A 23,562-nucleotide genomic window follows, 5' to 3' on the forward strand; every position below is an offset into this window, starting at 1 on the left:
CTCAAACTACAGGGATGATACATGTACCCAGGCGTTTTATTTCCGACGGCTATGGGAAGAAAGTCTTCCTACAACAGGGCGCAGTCACGAATCTTCCAAGTTGTAGATCGCTAATCCTTTTGACATTTTTCACGGCAACCGGCAAAGCTAAGAATCGAGAACTGCCAATTTTGAAACAGATCTGAAACAGCAGAGACAGTTTTGAGATAATATATAAAACAATGCAAGTGAATGAATTATACTTGTGCTCAATCTTATCCCGAGGAAAGTTTCAACCATTCCCTTTCAAAAAACTAAAGAATACAAAACGGTGCTCACCGTGCAAATGTTGGTACAAGAGAAGAACTAAAATTACCTGAATTTACAAATGGTCGAAATTCAAAATGGCCACCATCCCTGTGTTAACTCTATGGAAAAAAGTCAAATTTTTATTTCGAATATCTGTCCCCAAGGCGCACTCTACCTTAATAATGAAAAAAGTGAATATACAGTTTGTCGTCGAAAAATGTACTTCGCTGGGCATTGTAAGTGGCAGGCAAATCATCCGAGGCTTAAGATATATCGGGAAATCAGAATGAATTTCTTTCAAACACGATTTTTGTCAGATAGAATTCCTCGATGACATGTTTTTTATATGTACAATTCACAGTTCTTCGATCCCATTATGGAAATACGTCTAAACGGTGCTGAAACGTACTCCAAACACTTTCATTATTGACGCCCGTAGCTTCCTGCGCTGTTGTCGGCAAAGACCGAGACAGCTTCCTCACCAGACGGAAAAGTCAATCATTCCGCGGTAATACAAATAGATAGAAAGTGCCAATTCAAATGTTGGACCTTGGGCCGGGGGAGGTCATTGCGACGTCTTTGAAGACAGCTTTTACGTCTTTAGAGAAAACTAGCGGGAATAATGCATGGACAATTTCATCTTAATAATGTTTGGCGGCTCGGAATGGGGTAAAGCGAATGGCAGAGTTAAGCAGTAGCAAAAAAGGTTGACATATCTGTTAGCTCTGACGTATCTACAGTGATTCCCTATCGACCGTGCGCATTGTATTCGACGAGTTTTAAGATTGAAAACGCTGTGCTTAAAATGACGAGTTGACAAGCCGCGCCAAGATCAACCCGTAGATAGCCCTTTAGTTGGTTTCCAGGGCTACTGTATAGCTCGCAAATATTCAGTGGCTATACATATCGTTCGACATTCGTGGTCGACTAATGGAAAAGCAGTGATGATTTTTTCCTCGTTACAGTATACACTAGCAATGTTCTGTACCGAACTACTATTCCCGAGAGATAAGCATAAGCATCAAGTGATAGTCAAAACTGCAGCAGCGATTTCAATTCATCGAATCCACTTTGTGCTAGACCCAGGATGGTTTCTTTCGTCCATGATTTAGTACGGAAGAATAGCAGGGTAACGGAACAACTTGTCGTCCGTTTGATAGTTCACTCGGTTCTGACAATCACGTTGAAGATACATAAAAGTGTTTGATACACACAGCAAGTTTCGTCACATGGACAAGCGCTTCTCACAAAATTGCACGTTAAAACGTCCCTTCGTCTTGAAAAACCATGTTCTCATTGTAACATTTTAGGACTGTCCACGGCAGAATCTTATGATGCCCTGTTGCGAAGTTCAACACTCGACTTAAATGGCAATTTGAGTGTGAGGGCCGCGGACTTATTACCTTAAGTTGGCAAACAATGACAGGCCAATATTGCATGATTGAAGATCGTGTCAACCGCTCAAATTCCCAACACTGACGTACATATAGGGTCTCACAGGGAAGTTATCGACACGCGTTTAATACCATACCTTTCAGATTTACAGGATAAGAGGACGGCTTTACATTAATAACACTGTACCTTTTTTGCATAAATGTAGCATGAATGCGTAAGGTTAGCAGGAAATTGAATTTTCTTTGTTAAATCGTATATAATAATTTGACACTAACAGTGTTAGTCACATAATACATGGCGCATTACTTTGTAACCAAGGTTAAATTTTCAATATTTGCACACGTCGTCAGACCTAAAAAGTTCGTAAAATTTTATATGGCACAAACGGGTTGTAAATCTTACTTGTATCAATGTGTGTCGGACGAGGCTGACTGCCTAAACTGCACACAAAAAATACAATTTGCATACCAAACAATTTTATCCGTCCGACCGCCTCAGGTGTACCACGTGTTGCGACAAAGTAGGGAATGGCTAGAGCAAACGACGTAAAATCACCAGAGTTATTAAGCGATGTAAGTCGGAAATCCCTCTTATAGGTGAGCACCCATCCGTTGGATGGTTGACCATAGGCATGGCGGGCACTTTGATGTTCTAGTTATGAAAAGCCATAATATTACCTGTAGAAATGGCTGTAAACTTATTCAAAATTACTCTTTATACTGTTGATATATTACTCTAAGATCAATATTGTCACAACAGTAACAAAAGCGTAATAGAGATATTTTATAGTTAACGTAGGATATAAAAATTTAGTAAGTCGTAATAAGGAATTAAATATTCCGGTATATTTGTGAGCAAACGCAATTTCTTGGTAAATGGACGGAGACAGTATATGCACATGTATGTATGTATGTATGTATGTATGTATGTATGTATGTATGTATGTATGTATGTATGTATGTATGTATGTATGTATGTATGCATGTATGCATGTATGCATGCATGCATGCATGCATGCATGTATGTATACATGCATGCACGCATGCACGCAAGTATGGATGGCTGGCTGGCTGGCTGGATGGATGGATGGACATACGGGCGGATGAGGAGGTGGACGCCTGCAGGCATTTATCTATGCATGTACAGGCATGCATGTAAGTGGTAGAGGGTTGTCTGTACACAAAGAAATAAACATCACATTTGATTATCAAAAAAAATTCATAACAAGTTGTACATAATTATACATACGTGAACGTTTAACACTTGTAATGATTATGTAACGAACATATATGCATCTGCATACACTCATATATTGAGTTAAAAACTCATAAATATAGGAACTGTTGCATGGATAAACAAACACACGTAAATGTATCTACATACATGAACTCATGAGCACAGACAGACTGCACTTGTCTTGATTTGTCAAGAAGCAATCTATATATTATTTTAATGAGTACAATTGCCTCGCCGTTTTATTGACATTTAAAATAAATGCTTCACTGAGATTAAATCGCACCTTGGATATCGACTTAAGGCATGTCATCAAGATTTGTCAGATTTACGAAGAAGAAAATCCAATAAATGACAGTACGATAAAAAGGTCCAGTCTTTTCTGAACTCTATGGAATGGCGTACTTTTAATGTGATTTTAGGCCCGGATTTTTTCATTGTCAATGTTGTCACAATAAATGTGTTGTGTTTGACAGTTTTACATCAAAATGCGCTTTTAGTGACAGTGACGAATGCGGTAGGCGAGAAGCAAGTGATTTGATTTGTTGAGAAAGACACGAAGTTAACACAGGCCAAGACATCGACAGAATACCCTCAATCCCTGACGCACTTTGTCATGTCTCGCGTTGAAGTTATATCGTGAAGTGGCGCGCCAGCTACAAAGTCCGGTATTAGGAAAACACATTCCGTGTCGTGTACTTCATGAAATTGAAAATGCAGTCACTGTGCTTATAAAAAAGTGCAGCGTTGCGTTTCTGTTGAAATGCGACGGGAAGGCAAACTATCGACTGAACGGGAAATAGGCTTGTATGTGCCAAATGAAGTGCTGTCGGCTTCAGTGGACTCGCTGAGACGTCAAAGCATTTACTCATGCTCATCTCCATTGCACACACATGTCGCCATTCCTCTTCAAACAAGATAGTCTCTAAGTTTTCAGTTGCTCGTGTCTGTCTGGAAATTCTTTGGTGTGGTAAAGCCTGCTGTCAAGTACGTTTAGGCAAAAGTTCTGAACGGTTTAATCACCCGAGTAACCTTCTGCCTTTTACGCATGATTTCCCTTCAAGCTACCATTCTTACGATAGACAATTTGCGCCGCGAGAAGTCGACTTATTACCCGATGTAAACGATATGAAAACGGGGAATTCTAAACTCGAAACAGATAAGTGTTCAGTCCCTGGCAAGATTTCAGTTCCTCATGTTACTCCACGAAGGAATTCCTCATCCGGGAATACCTGTAGCTCTGGAGAATGTGATATATAGCGATTCGATGCATCGTATAGGCCTGTGACCTATACTGGTGAGAGCAGCTGTAAACGTTAGCAGTAGTGCACCTGCATCACACTGGTGTCAAGAAATGGATGTGTTAGTTACATTATCGTCTCAGCGTAATACTTATTTTTATTTCGACGGTCTGTCATCAGATTCCTTTCAATTGTAGGAAAATAAAGAAGGGCTCAGACGTGATAAACCTTGAGCAGACGTTGGCAACGACACCGCGGCGTCTTATATACGAAGCCATGCTAATCGTCTAGCCGTCGATTTTTACTCTTTTCGGCGACAAGACGCAGCGTTTTTAGTGTTCTTCCCTTGCCAAGTCACCTTGGTGTCAGGGCGAACCAATCACAATCCCCTACATGTAAGAATCTGATTTCTCGTGCCGACTTCCCGTCGGGAGTTCGAGGACAATAGAGCTCGTTATTGGTGACTGGCAAGTTCGGCTGCTGTGTGTGACTGTGATTTTCCACTAGCCCGAACCTGTAAGGCTTCAGTGTTTTAGTAAAATCAAATACAGCCTCTCCCACCTTTTTCTTTTCTTTCTAATCGGTACGAATATTTACAAAATATAGACACGATTGCCCCAGGCAAACATGGTTTTCTACTCTGCTTGAAGTAATGAGAAATCGTATAATGAACATAGTATTCAACCTCGATTTCCCGTGATGCCTAGCGTTAAGATGCTGACCCTGAAACTCGGAACTTGGTCGCAAAGAAATCGCTGTACATTGCTGCAGATAAGGGAAAGGCGTGATGGGATTTTAATGAAGCAAATCAACCTCGCTTGTGAAGTGTTGATAATTACATGATGTTCAGTTGAATCAACAAGTTAGAAGCCTTCTTGTCTCGGTTATACTTCATAATTGACAAGGTGCATTTCTGCTCGAGTTGGCGATGACAAGTTTCTTTGAATAATTCATGGCAGAATGCTTTTACATGAACACAGCGTTTGTTTTTTTTCCTCGTCAAATCTCCACCATTCCTGATTTATCATGTAAGCCATGTTGATAGGAATAGAAAATCACAAATTCTTGTCACCTCTTGAAAAGGGGGTTTTAGTGCGTAAACTGTTCATGAATTCAATCTATTGTCAGAAGAAATGAAGAAGTTTGAAAAAGGGAGGTCATTGAAATATTTCAATAAATAAATAAATAAATAAATAAATCCATCAATAAATAAATAAGTAAATAAATAAATAATAAATAAATAAATAAATAAATAAATAAATAAATAAATAAATAAATAAATACGACATTTGTTTTGACTAACTGAAAACAATATTCATTGTTGCGAATTAAAATCGCCTTGGAGTAAATCAATTTCTTTTTTCATGTATTTGTAAGAATATCTCCAAGATAATTTGGAAGGAATCTCTTTTTATTGGAGGAAAACAGTAACAACATCCGTCGTTTCCTTGTATTCAGTATACTTAAGACTTAAAACGTGAAATATCAAATTCCCCTATATCCGCGTACCTAAGTGTGTTTTATGGGCGATAAACGAGATCTCGAATCGACAAGCTTTGTCTCGTTTCAAGGTTTGGCACATTTTCGCCCAAAAGCTGATTTGCTATACTTTCCTTCAAAATATGACGCTTTTTCTCAGTTCTCAGTCTCGTGACCATTTATTTCAGAAACATGAAAACTAGAATTTACTTTCAATATTTGTTCTGCGGTAGTGTAGAATGTTTGCATGCTTCCTCCTATTAATCTAACGGTCGAGCCCTTAGCTGACTACCGCAAGCCAGAAATCTGAACTTTGGTAACCTGATTTTTGTTTTTTGTAAGTAATCTCGGCTTTATTCACCGTGAACAGCTCGCAGTCAAACATTTTACTTTTGGGTGGATGACCAAGAGTGCATACCGGAGAACTCGTCATTCTTGTCGTTTATGTCACTCCCAGTGCGAACAAAACTACAAGTTAATGGCATTTCGAACTCATTGCAACTTTCAACACTCAGTGTCTCAGAAAAGGCGTGCTGTTGATCGCGGGAGGCCCTTGAATGCAAAATCGACCAGCACAGCCCCTTAGCTTGTCAAGCCCTCTCACAGATGCCATCAAGGACGTTTCAAGTCATGACAAAAAGAAGAGTAGCACACATGTCTATCACCCTTGCATGTCCACGCAAGGAGTTTCAATGACCGAGCCTGGGATTCTTTAGCGGGGCAATGCGACCGAGGGCCCCGGTAGCGTTCAACAACTTGTTCACACGATACGATTAGCCGACGTCACAAGGCAAATGTGATAGATTCAATTTCGTTGATGGCTGCTCTAGGGCACAATCTCAGTTCAATTAGCGAGCTTTTGTCATTTTCTCGGCATTTTCTGCGGTAATGCGTATTTTGTAACAAGTTCGAATTCCGATCAGAGGCGAAGCGGCAAAGAAAAGTTGCCGGGGGCGGACATTTGGAATGCTCAATAGCAACTTCCTCGCGTCGGGGTGGCTCTGCACTTAAGTGGATTTCTTCCCGAGTACAAGCGCGGTGCGGATAGTTGGCAAATCACTGAAAACACGGCTAATTTGATCAAGCACATTTTCACGGTCATTAACTGATTGCAGGAGTTATAGATGATGCTCGTATCTGGGAAGCCACACACACATTACGACTTGGGCAAAAACTATACGATGACAACACATTGTTGACGGGAATAAACCTGACATTCTCGGGAAGAGATCCCTCTTCGCCAAATAATCTAAAATCAGATGAATTGATGAATAAGCTGCTAAAAAACTCAGGTTAGACTATGCGTAAGTTTTGGTACTAGTCTGTACTTTAGCTGTAAAAATCATCTGTGGTGTTGCGAGCTTTGCCGTACGGTCACGCGTGCCTTCGCTTAAATGAATCAATCAGATAATAAAACTCGTCCATAAAGGTAGACTCCTTTAAATTGAACATAGCGGTTATTGAAAAATGACAATTTCCACACCAAAAATAGGATGGTGATTATAATGGTCGCCACGTTAATGCATTCACTCTCACACACGGTGTGACAAGGTCTAGGTGAGCATTATCCGGTGAACTTAACCCGCTATGAACCTAATTACGCCGTCGTTTTTGTGGCAAATGATGCTCCCATTGATTGTGGTTCTGGCATTCCTCTCCTGATATGCCAAAGTAGTAGTGCATTGAAAGCGCGTTTAGTCCATTTTATGAACGACCAATCATTTGAAATAAAAAAAATAGCAACATTAATTCGTGTAATATAAATCAGAATCCGTACACAATTCCGGTCCAGCGACATCGCCGACAATATCACAGTACTGGGCATTTTTATTCATCTATCACATCTTGGCACCTTGACCGGAGTGAAGGGAACCAAGCACATTCTACGAAAAGCACACGAGCCAAAATCCCATATGTTCACACCCCCTTCCTTTAATAGGTAGGGGAAATCCATAACAAACCAATTCTTTATTGTGCGCCGAAGTGTTAGTCACTTTCTGTCGTAAAAATATGCATTCCACGGTTCTATCACACCGTTTCTATCCATGGATAATGTAACATGTATGGCGCCAGGATTTTCCCAGAGAACAGTTTTTTTTTCAAATGACAAGTATACGTCGCATAATCGAATTTAGATACTTGAACTATATTATGTGATAACAGGCGTGCCAACAAGTAATAAATATGCGATTCAATAGAGAGCATTTTCACCGCTTGCGCAATGATATCCCATCGGCAATACGAACTTTTTTAATTCGTTTTTCCCGCAATATCAACGCTACCCAACCTTTACATATAACGAACCATGCTATATGCATAATAAAGGAAACTACACGCTAAGTATTGATTCATATGATCTTGCTGGAGCTGAGACATAATGCAGCCTACACATACGGGAACTTCACACCACCCAAAGTGCAATGAACACAACAAAGAAAGCTATCGTCGGAGCATCTACAAGCATCGCACAGACATATTGGATTACTCGCAATTTATAATGCCCGCAATCTACCACTAACTTATAAGTTTTTTTGTGTTTGTATTTTACAATGTCACAGTTCTTTCGATTCTGAGACGAATTCTGAAAATCCAATCAATTTTATGATCATCAAAGACATTTACAACCTTTAGAATATAATAGTTCAAGTGTTAATGCTGTAATTATGAGACCTTCACAGTACCCTTTCACACGTCATCAAACTTTTGATATGCCCATAATCAAATTTTTTCCTCAACATAAGTTGGCGTGTTTCTTCCTGAACCACCAAGAATACATGTAGTGTTTATTCAATCAGCTTTGCTCCGGTCCACGAAAGCCAACGCTTTACTACTAATAAATGAATGCAGCGTACATTTGTTCATAATACGAGCATTTGTAGATTTTCGTTTACAAATCATTCACGTTCGAGTTGCTACAGGTCGTTGGAATTCTCGATGGTCCGTTCCAATTTGTCGTGCGAATACAGCGTCGAAGTCTTCTTGCTGTCGCCGTTACATCTCCTATCGCCTCTGTGTCCGCAGAAGGTGACGGCGAGATCCTGGCGAAAATTCCTCCGCGAGAAAGTGTACACAATGGGGTTGAGGCTGCTATTTGCGTAACTCATACACAGTGAAGAATAATACGCTATTGCAAGGGCCCGAGTTGGATCTCTCCCCTTCTGCCCCAACATAACGAGTTGAACTGTCCAAAATGGTAACCAACACACCACGAATAAAGCCACGGCCAGCAGAACCATGACACCAACCCGGCCAAGTTTCACCGACCTCCTCTTTTTCTTCTGTGCCTTTGACCCCTTAGCCAAGAAGGCCATAATGGCCACATAACAGGCCGAAATGATGACCAGGGGCAGAATGAAACTAATTACAAAGCTGTACAATATGAACAGGTCTTCCACGGGAAAGTTTTTCTCTGGCCAACCCACGTCACAGAGTCGACGGTCCTTATCGACGAGCTTCTGGGAGTAGATCCACAAGGGGAGGGTGACAAGCGTAGCGAAAACCCACAGGAACACGCACGCCATTCTCGCCGTCTGAAGAGTTCTGTGCCGCATCGACCAGACGGCGTGCACTATCGCGAAGTAACGGTCGACGCTCATAGCGGTCAAGGTAAATATACCCGTGTACATGTTCATGCCGTCAATTGCCATGACGATCTTGCACATTAACTCCCCGAATATCCACTCGCCAGCGGCGTATTGGTACGTCAGGAACGGGATGCCGATCATGAACAGTAAGTCTGCCGAGGCGAGATTCAGTATGTACACGTTTGGCACTTTCTTCGTGTTCGAGAAGCGCAGAAACACGCATAACGCGAGGCTGTTGCCAATCACTCCGGTCAGGCACACCAGCCCGAAGAACGCTGGCAGGGCTACCGTTCGAATCCATGTTGGGAGTAGAGGCTGCGTGAAGTTCGGGGGAATAGTTACTGACTCGTTCAAATCAAAATAATGCTCATAGAGGAACGTAATGTTTGTCGACATGTTGAATTGCATGTGCTGCAGACTCACTATATGGCTGCAAATAGTATCTTAATCAATGTATTGAGTATTACTTACATAATGGATGTCTCAAAAATATGCACTGTAAATCCGCTGGTCGACTGCAGCTACGAGACAGGTACAACGAAGGAGGGTGGGTAGACGAAGCGAGTGATATAAACGACGCACACCGGAGTATTTATATCATCGGCATACAGAATTTGAACCGTTATACGTTAAATAGATAAAGTCACTGCGGTGGTCGCTTTGTCACTTTTGACATTCCAGCATTTGATTTCTCCCCATTACATTAGCGGCTTTTCAACACTCATTAAAACTTGCCCGCCGGTGCTTTGTCGATCCATTAATTCTATCCGTTCTCTCATGCGCCGTCCGACGAGCTAGCGAGCCAGGACTGAACTGAACGAAGCACACGTGTGGCGTGTGACTGTCATTCGCCCAAACCGCAGGGAACGCCGGGATAGGTAGCTTCATCCGAAGCGTGGCGTTCGGCACATAATGTATGCAAAAAAGACATATAGGCGTGCTTCGTCAGGATATTCAGCCAAGAGTAAAACAGCATCGGTGTCAATGTCACTGCGAAATTACGGTAATATATTACTTATAACTAATGCTTACGCCCAGCGTCAGCCTCTCCAATCGGAAGCTGCACATTTTTTTAAATTGATGTTTCATCAAGCATTGGCAGATTGCAGGGCTATTGTGGAGATATTTCATAATGATCCAATATACAATAAAGGAATGAATAAATATCACTTTTTCTGCGTATACTCTATTTATTCTAGCGTTTTAAAATGGAGTAACCCGAACGTGTTCCATCTCAGGTATCTGTTATTGCATATCCTGGCACTGTCATGACACAAATATGAACGGACATTTATAGAGCTTGTTGTATTGCGTTCTGTGAAAACCCTATTTCGTCGGATTATTGGAACATTCATTCGTTGACAAACCAGAAACTCTCTCAAGTGATGCCATGAATCTGAACAGCGGTCAGTATTACTTCCTTCGAACACCATCCCGAGAAGTTCTTCCAGAAAATACACATTGGAGAGAGAGAGAGAGAGAGAGAGAGAGAGAGAGAGAGAGAGAGAGAGAGAGAGAGAGAGAGAGAGAGAGAGAGAGAGAGAGAGAGAGAGAGAGAGAGAGAGAGAGAGAGAGAGAGAGAGAGAGAGAGAGAGAGAGAGAGAGAGAGAGAGAGAGAGAGAGAGGCAGACAGGCAGACAGACAGACAGACAGAGAGAGAGGCATATTGACAGCGGGATAGACTGATCGATGGCCAATAAATGAAGAGACATGCTGACATACGTACAGGGAAAATGCAGAGAAATCATTGATTTTCTAAAACGTGTTTTAGGGTCTCTGACAATGCCAACATCATTGGCTACGGGACCATATGTTACTCCGATACGAGTAGTATAGTTACTGCAGGCTGTAGCATGAGTGATGGAGTCTAAAGTTACGGATCCCTGAATTATACGCGCACGGTCTTTGTGAAATATGTTGACACGCGACCTTGAGCTACGATGCCGCACTGTAAAGCGAAACAAGACTGTTCACAAAACGGCTCCATTTGCTCACAAACTCACGGGCATTTCCCCTTCTTATCAGAACTAACTCATTTCGTCGCTTTTATCGACCGATCCATCGCTGGGTCATTTCACTGAGGCCTGCCTTTTCCCAATCGGTTGAAGGTCGATTTAAACTCAAAGGCAAATTTTTCATTCATCTTGAATAAACCATTCTTCATCCGACAGCCCCTCAATGTTTCTAGTAGGGAAATTGTTTCAACGGGTAAACCCGTGTGTCCTTCGATGCAACGGCGCCTCAGCGCCTGCATGTCCTTGCCTCATGTTACGGCGAGATCAGAAACCAATTTTCTGATCTAGTACAATGCGTCTATTACAAGCAACATTCAAGTTTACATCAAGCTGACATTCTTAATCCTTTCGCCGATGCGTAAACTGTTTTGCCTTGCATTCTTTTATTGAACGGAATTTTGCGTTTTTGAAAGATCGGTAACGATGGCAACGTTGAAGATAGCTGAACGTCCATGGTAACACCGCGTGTGACGTAATCGTCGATGCCAATCACGCTTTTTTCCCTTTTCTTAACCGGAATGATCACGTCTACATACAATACACAAGTTGAATGTTATGAACCGATGCATGTTACTTAAATTGGAAGTAGTTGTTTGGTGGCAATGTCAAGAAATATGAATTAGCGAGACAAATCCTAAAGACCGCGGTTGTTAATTTTGAAATGATCGTGACCCGAGCAGTAGCGTTTATTCGGCGCACAACGTATTTCAAGCTTTCACTGCACTAGTTGGAGTGTATCTCAAAGTCTTACAATACGTCGCAGTAACATACGTATATTGTAGCAGTTAAGTTACAATATTATCATTTACAGGCGTGATCTCGTCGACCCATGGGTCTAGTCGCTATATCCGTATTGCGCATCCCTCCGGTTTTGGCATGGACTGGATTTTATTCATTTCTATAGAGTGCTTAGCGGTCGTTCAAATACCATTATGTACCTATTGTACGCTATTGTACGCTATAAATATAGCGCAGCTTTACTATTTCTGTCAGAAAGCTTATTTGGTTGTAAGCTTGATATTATGATATCATGCAAAGGCATTTTCTTCGATCATGGAGAAAATAATCAAATGTGCGCCATCTCGCATCTCCTTGGACCTAGCAAAAAAAATCGAACGCTGAGGCGGGAAATCTCCGCAGTTGATTTCTAATCTTTTTGACAGCTACAGCAAGATCCACTTTCATCGTGCACATCAAATACGTCAAAATGGCAACTGTCTTTCAGATTTTGCGGTGATAAAGTGTTCATGAACGGAGCAACGGCGCTTGGCTTGGCATTTCAAGAAATGAAGCCTGGATGAGCGATAGTTGCTCACCTGCCCGTATGTCTTGATTCTGACTGAAAGCAGTGTTTGAATTTTTACAGATTCGGATCAACATGGGATTACCCGAGAGGTCATTTTTGCTCGGGCAATAAAACGTGATCAAGTTTTGGCATCAATGTATCAGTTATATGAATCACGTCAAGGGCTCATAAGTTATATGTATGGCTTTACCTCGCCTGTATTTTGTAAATTAAGCAGTACTTCACCATCTTTAAGCATGTGGTTGAAATTTATTGCAACAGGCATAGAATTGTTCCATGATCTGATCGTTGAAAAAATATCACCGAAGTGAATGAACTCGGGTAATAGAGGGACGGTGTCTGACGTCATAGAGTGTCAACGATGCCTGCATGTTCACTTTTTCAAATGTCTTCTATTGCTAACTTGCCTGTACATTTGCAAGTCCTGGTCGCCGCCTATTAGCCCGGTGTCAGCTTTTGCCAGTGTTTGCTGCTTATTTACACCAATTCAGCTTAGCTAGGGGCAAGACTCTGCCATTCGGAGACGCTTATTCGCATACCGGCAACGGTATATATATTCCTTTCCGGTAGCAAGCGCGAAAATACGCGGCGCAAGAGGATTTTGGGAGAACAACTATGGCTGCGTAGTACATAAATATTACTGTCATTAAGTGTGAGTCATGCTTCGCCTTTATATGGTTGCTTTTATATGGGGCAAAATGCAGCTCTCCAAGACATTTGCCATTTGTTTTGCCGGAGCATATGTCTCAACAGAGAGGTATGTACCGCGCGCGGGGGATCCGAGCTTCGGCATTGTTACAGGTGGTGGATGTTGACCTCGGTTAACTGGCAAAAGGCGTTATCTTGGGCTTGGATTGGTCATCAATAGATGCAGTTGCATAACGTCCCTACGTGTATTCTGCACAGCGTTTAATTTAATTAACTAGTACCCATAGGATGGTTATGTAAGCTTGCAAAAGGACGATAGAATCGTGGGACATTTCCATAAAAAAATGTAGGTTGTCATTTGGGACCGCTTGCATGCTAACCATGTGACCTTCTCAGTATCGGTGACAGACAAAATATGCGTGACATACCCGTAATGATTGCCCCGACCTATCTAATATATTTGCGAGTTGGACTGATGTCCTCTAGCTTTCACATACCCCTTTGAGCTGGTAACAGAATATGCGCTGAACGTAACAGTTTCGGTCATTACCAGCAACTGTTTTACTAATTTTGATACGTTGGTTTCAAAAGCCGCTTTCAATTCAGAATGCTATAAAGGTGGATTGGTGGACACTTAAATGGACTATGCCAACCCGTGCGGTGGAAACGGTCCATAATAACGACATTGGAAGACAAAACGTTTGAGCAAAAGATAACATTTGGATAAATTGAAAATAGTTTTGTATTTCTCGGGGAAGTGTTATGGTGCCCTACACATTTTGCGATCATACTGTTACATGCGTTCTATAGTAACGCTTAGCGGTTGACTCGTTCAAGATGGTTCCAATACCTTGAAAATACAGACCCTGATTTATTTTCGGTTCACGTACTTGCCAGTGCAAACATTGTAATCCAACCTCGTTCACGTCTCTCCTTTTACTTCTGAATTTTAATATGGCTTTATATATTTTGGCGATTAACTGGGAAACGATTTCCTGGTGAATAATCCCCGGCGCTCATTTAAGTTTTGCTCGTTATAGATTGTAACAACGGTCGGAGGTTAACATTTTTGCGAGCTTTATTTAAGTAAAGAGACTGACGGGCAAGCGGGAATCGTAAAAAATGAATTGGCAAGGCGCAGACTTTGTGTGTGAATGTTCTATATGTCGGGTTATGATCATGTCTGAATGCATAACCTACAGTGTATAGAGGAAGGGGATTGATTGATACACATCGCAGGCTACTGATTACACACCTTTGCCGTTTTCATCGCTCGCCCCTTTGATCGACCGTGCCTATAACCTCACAAACAGCAAATACGCCGATCTTAATGCGGTTAGCCTCAGCTATACACCAGGAAAATAAAAGTAGACGTGTTTCAACTCACTGGACATATTAAATTCTTCCCGCCAAAAACATAAATACTGGAAATACCGTGTAAACCACGGCATGGACAAATACTTGGTGAAATGTATTTTTTTTCAGAAATTAGTGGGAATCACAGAGTCTTAATATGGTATTCGATTTACAACATGGCCTTCGTAATGTAGATTTACGTGAACTAATCCCATTGGATAACCACCGCCATAGAAACAGCGCAAATTCTCAAACTCATAATTTAATAAACTCATGAATATTTCAACAGTCGCTTTGAAACAAATTTCTCTCTGGACTCAAGAAATACACTTAACTTAAAAAATAATTACTCTGGTATTACGAAATATTTCGTAATTATGATTGCATTGGTCTCACGCAAAGATAATAAACCGCACTATTTCAATAAAAACACTTTTCCATGACGCAATGTGGTAACCACTAGATTAAACGAAAGATTCATCCCATTTAGCCGTCGTAAAATCTGAAACAAGACCGAAAAGGACGTCCAATGCAGTACAAGAAAAAGAAGGGGTAATATTGGCATTTCATCCAAGACATGAGATATCGATGGCATTGTAAGCTGTTATTTGTGATATGTGTTCAAGTATGGCATTGGTAGACGGAGGTAATCAATTCTCCGGAAGCGTGGCCCACTGATATTCAACACGGTCATGTCAACGGCTATACGTACTTGTTATTTTTCCCACCGTTTGACTTTCATTTCTTTCGCAAACAAACCCGAACGCATGCTCGGTAAACGTTGACTGAAATACACCACGGACGAGTGATGTTCGGCAAACCCTCAGTAGAGAACAAGCGACCTCAGGGAAATCATGACGGTACTCTCCCGTGAATGAATATGGCTGACTTATTGACTGACTACAACAATCATTCAAAACATACTTTAAAAGGCCAAGTCAATAAGCTCTGTGTTGTGAGTGAGCAAATTTGAGGCTTTTCTGTTGAATGACAGTTTTTGGGAATCGGGGAAGAAAGCACAGGACACAAAACGAATATTTAATTGCCTTCTTTTTTATTATTACTCGTAGTTGGCTGATGGATCGAAATCGGAATGTGAACTAACTCGTTACCTCGTGGTGCGACTTCAATTCCGTTTAAGAAGAGGGCACTAAAAATAACCAACTGATAAATTAGTGAGCTAGATCCCGTTCCGAGTGTTGGTCAGGAGGATGAGATCAGGTGAAGCGAGTAAGTCTTTCTTGATTGGGTGATCACTGTGAATTTTTAAACTTGTATAGGCATGAAGAATGGTAAACTGAAGCGTGTATAAACCACTGACGCATACTTTGTGACCTCTGTGATTGACCTGACCTTGCAGCATAGTTATTTTGGTTGTCTTTTTCTCGGGTCGAAAGGAATGCCTGTGCAGTTTTTTGGCATACACGGGGAAAGAGAGAGAGAAGCAGGGGAGATTGTTATCTTAGATCAATTTCCAAGGCTGCTAGTGCGAAATATGTCCACTCAACCACGGGACGGTGTCAGTTGATTGGGCAGGCGCGTGTCAGTGACGTCATCAGAGTCAAGGAAAAATACCTGGTAACCTGCCGTTGCATGTTTCGCTTCAGTACTGGATAATGGGATATAGGTGATAAAAGCCTGCCTTAGTTATAGCCAGTCCTGGTTCCAATTGACCAATTATGTTGATTTTCCTCCAAGCTAGAGATAAAGTCAGTCACATTCCATGGCAACGGGAAATAAAGCGTCGACGAAGGAAATCGCTTTATAATAAGTAACGCAGGTGCGATCGCCGTTTATTTACACCTTCAGGAATTTCAAACTTTAACGTGTAACATACTGGCGTTAAGAACCTTGTTGAAAGTAAGAGAGCAGATTATATCGGTCGCCGCTCCCTTCATGATCACTGTTTGTTGGAGATGTTGAAATCGGTCAAAAGATGTCGCGATGCATCATATTTCAAACGTGAAATTCTCATTACTATTTAGATTTCGAGTAAGACTATTTTTCGTGTTGACTTTCTCTCTAGACCACCTCCCTGCTGTATTTAGCACGCTCGAAAACCTGTAACTGTCCATCTCCACGTTGGCCTGTTACACAGGAATCTTCCGTACGCATGCTGGAATTTATGACACTCGTGAGTCTCAGAATATTGCTCGGGTTTCAGGTCTCAGATTTCTAGATACGCTTGTTGTTAAAAGGTATGGAGAGTGATACTGGTTCACACTCCGTACTGTAGATAGGCCACTTACGTCACGAAGCAAGAAACTGGTGAGATGAGTGGTGGCAGATAAACACTATCCACCCGACATCTCTAATTAGCAGTGCAAGCGATTGTTTATCGTCTGCGAACGTTTTGAATCTCAATTAAGCCTCAAATGGAATTTCTTTTTCTGGACAAGCCTCTTTATCTACTCATACCCACTGAGACCGTAATTGGTGCAAGTATTTTGCTAAATAAGAAAGTACTAAGGGCCGCGATTCTTTTAGCCCCTTTGATGTTTAAAAGATGTTTGTTCTTTTTTATCTCTTGGGTAAAATATAGGATGATAATTGCAGCCCCGTTGAGGCATGTCAGTGTCTGATCTCTGGGAAGGTGAATGCCGCCCAATATCCGAGGTAAACAAAGTGAAAACTAGAATTCTCGTAAATGACGTTGCCGCGCACTCGAAATGCCTTCCTTCGTTTGCGAGAAATCAGCGAGATTTGGCAAGCGGTCAAATGAACAAAACAGCCAAACATCAACCGTACGGCAAAAGTCCTTTATGTTTCAATAGCCTCCCTTGTGATGTCTGTGTTCAAAGGACAATCGATGCATGGCAGCGGGGTATAACAGATGTCGCCCCTGACAAAGGCAAGAACCCTGATCCCTTCACAGTAAGTGTTGTGAGCTGTATTTGCCTTTTTTGTGATAAAAATAATGCAAATCACTGCAGTCTGTTTCGAAAGATCTCATATTATTATTGTGACAATCTCCCATCCGATTAAGCTTTGACGTGTAAATACATGTAGTATTTTTACATGACTTCCTATGGACAAATAGGCCACTTGTTATTTTATCTTGTTGTTGTATTTGTCACATCCAGATGGTATATGTCCTTACTCTTAAAACAGTCATGCTTATGTACCTCGGTCATATCAGCGTCCTTATATGTTTTATGTCTTCTTGTCATCATATCCATTATCGTAACAACAATTCCTGGCCGCAGAGTTACCCTGTGTTCGGCAGAGTTAATCGAACTCTTGTTTTCCAGTCTGTTCTACCTGTCGGCTTCACCTCGACATATTGACGTTTTAAGTAAACTGGAAAGTACTGACGCAATTAAATTTGACGCTATATAGCCCCATGCTTGTGGCTTGTGGCATTTCAATTTAATTCTATATTAGCTTCTACCGTAAGAAGATACAGTGTAAACGCAGATACGTCGCTCTTGTGGCCATTGGTCATGTGATCGAAGTCATACACAAACTGCTTTGTCAACAGACGCATCAAAATGTCGACCCATGGCATGAAACTGTCTCTTTTTTGACAATGGAGTAAGCAATCTTTTCCACGGAGACCTGACAGTCCAACAGTAGATGATTTAATGATAGCAGCTGAATCTGTCCTTGGAATAGATTTATGAGTCGACTATTACTAGCCCCTGGGTGCAGTATTTGAACCACATGGCAGAAAACTGCCTGAGGGCTGAGCAGAACGACGAGTCATTTTCAGTCGGTCAATGCCCCTTTAAATTTACAGGTATGCCTTCCCGACGTTGAATCGACGGTGACGATTGCGAGCCGGCGAGCAGTGAACTCCGACGAACAAGGGTTTAAAAGATTTGCGATGACGGATTAATCTGAATCTTTTCGGTACATCCTCAGATCTCCAAATTCGCACAAGTCGGTTGTTCATTGCGACAGATCAGAGTTGTAAGAGGAGTGCATGGATAACTGCGTGGTTCGTAAACATCTACTTTTTGCTGTATACTTAGGTATGCAGATTTGCTGTCGAGCATAAACTTCATTTTAGTCTGTCCAGCGTTCGTAGTCTCTCAATATGATATAAAACGCAAAAGGTATAATTTTGGCGTTCGCAAGATACTACGGGGGAAAGCATCACAGGACCATGAAATTTGAAATATTTGATTACTTGTGGTTTAAGAAAGTAAGGTGTCGATAAGCAAAGATGTTTTATTCCGGCCGAAGGTCCACAAAATCATGACTAACTCAGCCATGGTGAGTGTAAGTAAATAATAACGGCATGAAATAATACTGAGGGATAAATGGGAACATATGTGGCACCATATATGGACAACACGTTTATCTTTGTTAGCACATCCACGATACAAAATGATGCGCCGTACCATTATACCGACTGTCAATCATATTGTAATGGTTGCGGCATGCAATCCCCGGTACGGTGTTACGACCTTGAAAGTACCAGACATTCGAGGCATGGATATTTTCAATGACTGGATGCGTTTCTGTAATTAAAATTATACTGCGCGAGGATTTTTTTTCTCTCACTTATTATCGTCAGGTCCGGACAAACTTGACCAAGTCTGGGCAACCGTTAAACTCAATGACTGTTGGGAGAAGGCTGTAATTTTCGGAAACCCTCGGATCCATCGCTTGAACGGTGATTATGTCGCAAACTAACCCTCTTTCTTCTCCGGATGTGTGGAAATAAAACCTATCCGGTAATTGATAACTTAAAAGGCGAATAGGCCACTATGTTAAACGCGTCATAACTCCCCAGGGCTTGCTCCGCGCAATATCACAAGGTTATATGCATTTATTGTTTTCGGCTTTTCGCTTAGCGTCATCGATTTTACGTCGCTGATAATACCTGCTACAGCAGGTTTGGAAACCGTAAATATTTTCAATAAAAATTTTACTTTAAACGTAAATATAGAAAGAAGATCAGTTAAGTAAAACTGTAAAACTATAATATTGTGTTATCAAAATCTCTGAGTCGTTTTATTTGCAATATTAACAAGTATTATGATTTTCCCGACCGTCATAAGTTGGAAACTAACTCTGCTTTCACGTATTGTGGTATTTCGGTGCTTTACGAAGCAGGAATACGCAACTTACGCTAATAAGTGACCGTAATGGACCGTGATAAATTAAGAACTTCCGAATGAGAGATTGCTAAGTCCAATTACAAGAGAAATGCTAGAAAGTTGCAAAAGACGTTCTTCCCCGATTGACAACTTTGTCTAAATATAGCATAACGAGAACTGCCATCGGCACACATCGATGACCATGGACATCGTTTTGCTGACGTCGAGACATCGTTTCATGATGGCTCGTGATGGCGGCAAAAGAAGGCGCTCCGTGCCGTGTATATGAAGGTGTTGAAATCTCTTCGTCCGCAAAGTTCACTGGAGGTCTCACCTTAAAGAGGGCATTAACTTGTGGGGGAAAGGGGTCAAACGGAAATTTTCGCCTGTCAATATGTATTACTTTTGCGCTGAAACTATATCTTGGCGACTCGGGGGTTGTTCGACGTCAAGCAAAATAGATGAGAAAAATAGGGCTGCACTATGAATACGGAGAGTTGCCCACCGACTTTGTTGATACAGTTGTTGTTTTTTTCTTCATCTAAAACTACAAAGAGGCTGCCTGAGACCGCAGTACATGTAAGAATAATATAGGGAGAGAAGTCCAGGTGTAGCATCACGTGCATCAGCCTAACACGATAAAATTGCTATCAATGCGATCGCAAAAACGAATCAAACACACCGTCTCTCATTTTTCTGTATGCCGCCGTTGCATTAATGTGGCGATTGTCTGTTTTATGAGGGGAGAGAGCGGTGTTATCTCTTAATTGCATTGCGAGGCTTCGTTTCATGGGGGATTGGGGGGTTGGAGTTATTATAAATGTGGGTTGGGATAGGGAAAACTCATGGAGCATGGGACTGCACTGTAATGGTGGTGTTCAGTACTCGGAGAGTTTCAAGGTCATGACGTCACCGGACTGGAAGAGTTGACAATAGGGAAATATTGCAAATGGACCATCTTGTCTCCAGACGGCCCAGAAGTCACGGAATGTCACTCGGGAAAGATCGGCCTTGACGTCATTTTATTTCAAATATGATTCGGCAGGCTGTTATGAAGGGAACTAGATCATTATCGATAGCTGCCATAAAACTGAACCAATTTTTTTTTATCTACAGAGTCAGGGTTCCCCATCAATAGGTATTTTTACTATTGTAACTGTTTCACAATGAACGAGGAACATTTGTGAATGACATATCATCATGGATTAAATCCTTCATGTTTCATATGGCGAGGTCACTTGATATTGTAAGCCGGGTCGAAGGCCAGACAGCCGCTGGAAAGCACGGCGCACACAGAGATTTAAATTGATTTGTTGATCATATAAGATCTCCGTTTCTTTATGACTAATTAGTAGACATCCTTCAACATGTCTGACATGTCTGTTTTAATATTGTTACATATTTCAGGTCAACCACAGGGGTTACAGACTATGTACAGAGCGAAATAGCCCGTGAAGAGAATCTTCAAATAGTCAAATTTGGGTTAACATGTCATGAACCTGTTTATGACGCTTCAATAATACCAAATACCATACGGTTTGCGACTGTAGCGAATATTCAAATCGCTCTGTAAGTTGATGTAGGGATAAGAGATTGCAAATGCAACAGCCTTTTTTCCACAGCTAAGGTAATTGGTTACACTTCCGATTTGGTACAGCAATGCCATGCGGTAATTGCAAAATCACAGCCGATGGCTGCGGCGATTACTCACTGGAGAAAAGTAACGCCATAAGAAAGCAAATCAACTCTACGGTGTAGGTCAGAGCATTGAATTGGAATTAAAAATCAAAAAGTAACACATAGCTGGAAACGGCAATGACCTCGATTTCTAAAAAAATCGCGATGTAGATTGACCAGCTTACGTCATAACGGCGACAACGGAGTTCCAGGCCTACAGACTTTCTGTTTAGCTTTGAAGGGAAGCAGTTCCATTTGAAAACTAATTTGAAACTCAAAATAACTACTACCTATCGTGCGCTGCCCCATGTTGAGGACCTGTAAAAACAGTGTGCTACGACAATAACCTGGATATCAATACACTGAACTTAGTCTGTTGATTTGTATGTTTGTTGCTATACATTTGTGCTCGCAATATCGACCAGGACAAAATGATAATTATTACTGACATGATCGTTAAGAAGTAATAATGAGCAGAGTGTTGTCAGTTTCTGTCCCTCCTTGCCCCAACTGACCATCTTTTCAATGCCTATTTGTAATATTTCAATTGATCCGCTTTACAACCGGTCATACCGGGTGTAACTACAGTTGAAGATAAGCAAGGCCAATCTCGGCGATGGCGATGTGGTAAGGCCAAAAAATAATAGGTTTGTTTCTGGTAATTGACAAGTGGCAAAAATGATGCGGCGACGTGATTTTTTTCATTTTTTTTTAAATTTTTGTTAGAATTTGATACATTTTCCCCTTTTTTCCATAGGGGCAAATGAAAAACAGGAATAAAAAGAGCTGACGCGCACACTTTGAAGTGATGCGGGCAGTGACCAAAAACAAATAAATTTTTTGGCCTAATAAATGATCGTATTGAGGTGGCGACAAAGCTATTGGCTTTCGTTTCTTCTCTGCGCCGTATTCCGTTGCAAGAGCCTGAGCGATTCGTTTAAATATTGATAATTATTAAAGTTGCTCGTCCTTCTTGCATCACTCCCCCATACTTGACCTTGCAGAGGCAGGTCCTGTCGGCTCACTCAGGCTAATGCATGGCCAGTATTGAGTGGTCCTGGTTCATTGACAATGAACACTACACCGTGACGAATGAATATGATGGTTGCAATGGAGCGTTACTCTGCCCTGTGTAGCTATGTGAAATCCTGTCGCATCGCATCTCGGGTCCACTATCTCCTGATGAAATGAATTTCAGAAAGTGTTGAATTTGGCCAAAGTTTTGAGCATTGCTCTGAAACGAGTGAAATTGAAATGTGCTCTCCCGGAGAATATTACACGGCCATGAGAAGCACCTCGAGAATCACACAGTCGTAGATTCTGAAATAAAGGCGAGAAAAATGCCTCGCCATTCGTGAAGTACAATCTTCCGGAATCAGGCGTTATAATTGTCACCTGACCTGACTGCAGCAGGAAAGTAAAAAAAATAAAGTATGATATTCACGCATGAGCAGGTAGTCTCCCATCGGTTACGGGCAAATGGATTACTTTCACAGGTTGTGCTGATAAGGTTTTGCGGAATTTCGGTCATTAAATGGGTGAGGAACACGACGTCAAGCGAGGAAAAACCCCCGATGTAATGGATATCGTGTCCTGGAGATTTTTATTCCCATTCCAAACTTCAGCAGCTAGTGCTACCACAGGGTATTGCAAGCAATATTAGTCTCAGAGTTATGATCAATACATGTATTAAACTTTTTTTTCATTATGATCAAAGTCCCCCGATCTCTGTGTTAAGGTACAAGCCTTACATGTGTCGTTAGCAGTTCATGAAGTAAAAGACGCCTGTTACCTTATGACCTGCTGACGAGTTATTTGGTCTGGGCGATAAGCCTTCGCGTTCAACCTGGTGATCAGTAGAACAAAGTAATAAAGGTGACTAAGGAAGGAAATTAACAGATATGGACTGTCTGCTTTGATATACTATGCAGGGATAGCTATAGGGTAAAGTAATAGGCACACACATGACACAGGTAAGGCTTGTGTGATAAAAAGATTAATGCATGGCATTTTTTGATCAAAATCCTAAAAGACTACTGCTTGCAATACCCTGTGATAGCACCGAGAATTAGCCGAGCAAGAGATCACTGGTGATGTTGAGTGCGGTGACAGCGCATACCGTGTCTGTTTACTTCGCGCAGCTAGCTATACAGGCGTGTCAATCATTATTGAGTGATGGAATAATGTTAAATCACAATAACGCAATCAGTGGATTGGCTAATTCTTAACCATAAGGTTCTCAATGCTTGCCTTACAGCTGAGAGTGAACATTTGGTCCAGCGAAGAAAATAA

General features: G+C 41.4%; 1 protein-coding gene across 1 annotated transcript; it reads right to left on the reverse strand.

Moving 5' to 3' along the window:
* Nucleotides 1-6,942: 6,942 nt before the first annotated feature.
* Nucleotides 6,943-10,030, reverse strand: LOC139121726 (somatostatin receptor type 5-like). The gene has a single exon (XM_070686848.1). It carries the CDS (start codon nucleotides 9,626-9,628, stop codon nucleotides 8,549-8,551), a length of 1,080 nt encoding a protein of 359 aa, XP_070542949.1. The 5' UTR covers nucleotides 9,629-10,030; the 3' UTR covers nucleotides 6,943-8,548.
* Nucleotides 10,031-23,562: the final 13,532 nt, after the last annotated feature.

Source organism: Ptychodera flava, chromosome 21, assembly GCF_041260155.1.
Source record: "Ptychodera flava strain L36383 chromosome 21, AS_Pfla_20210202, whole genome shotgun sequence".
NCBI classification, from domain to species: domain Eukaryota; kingdom Metazoa; phylum Hemichordata; class Enteropneusta; family Ptychoderidae; genus Ptychodera; species Ptychodera flava.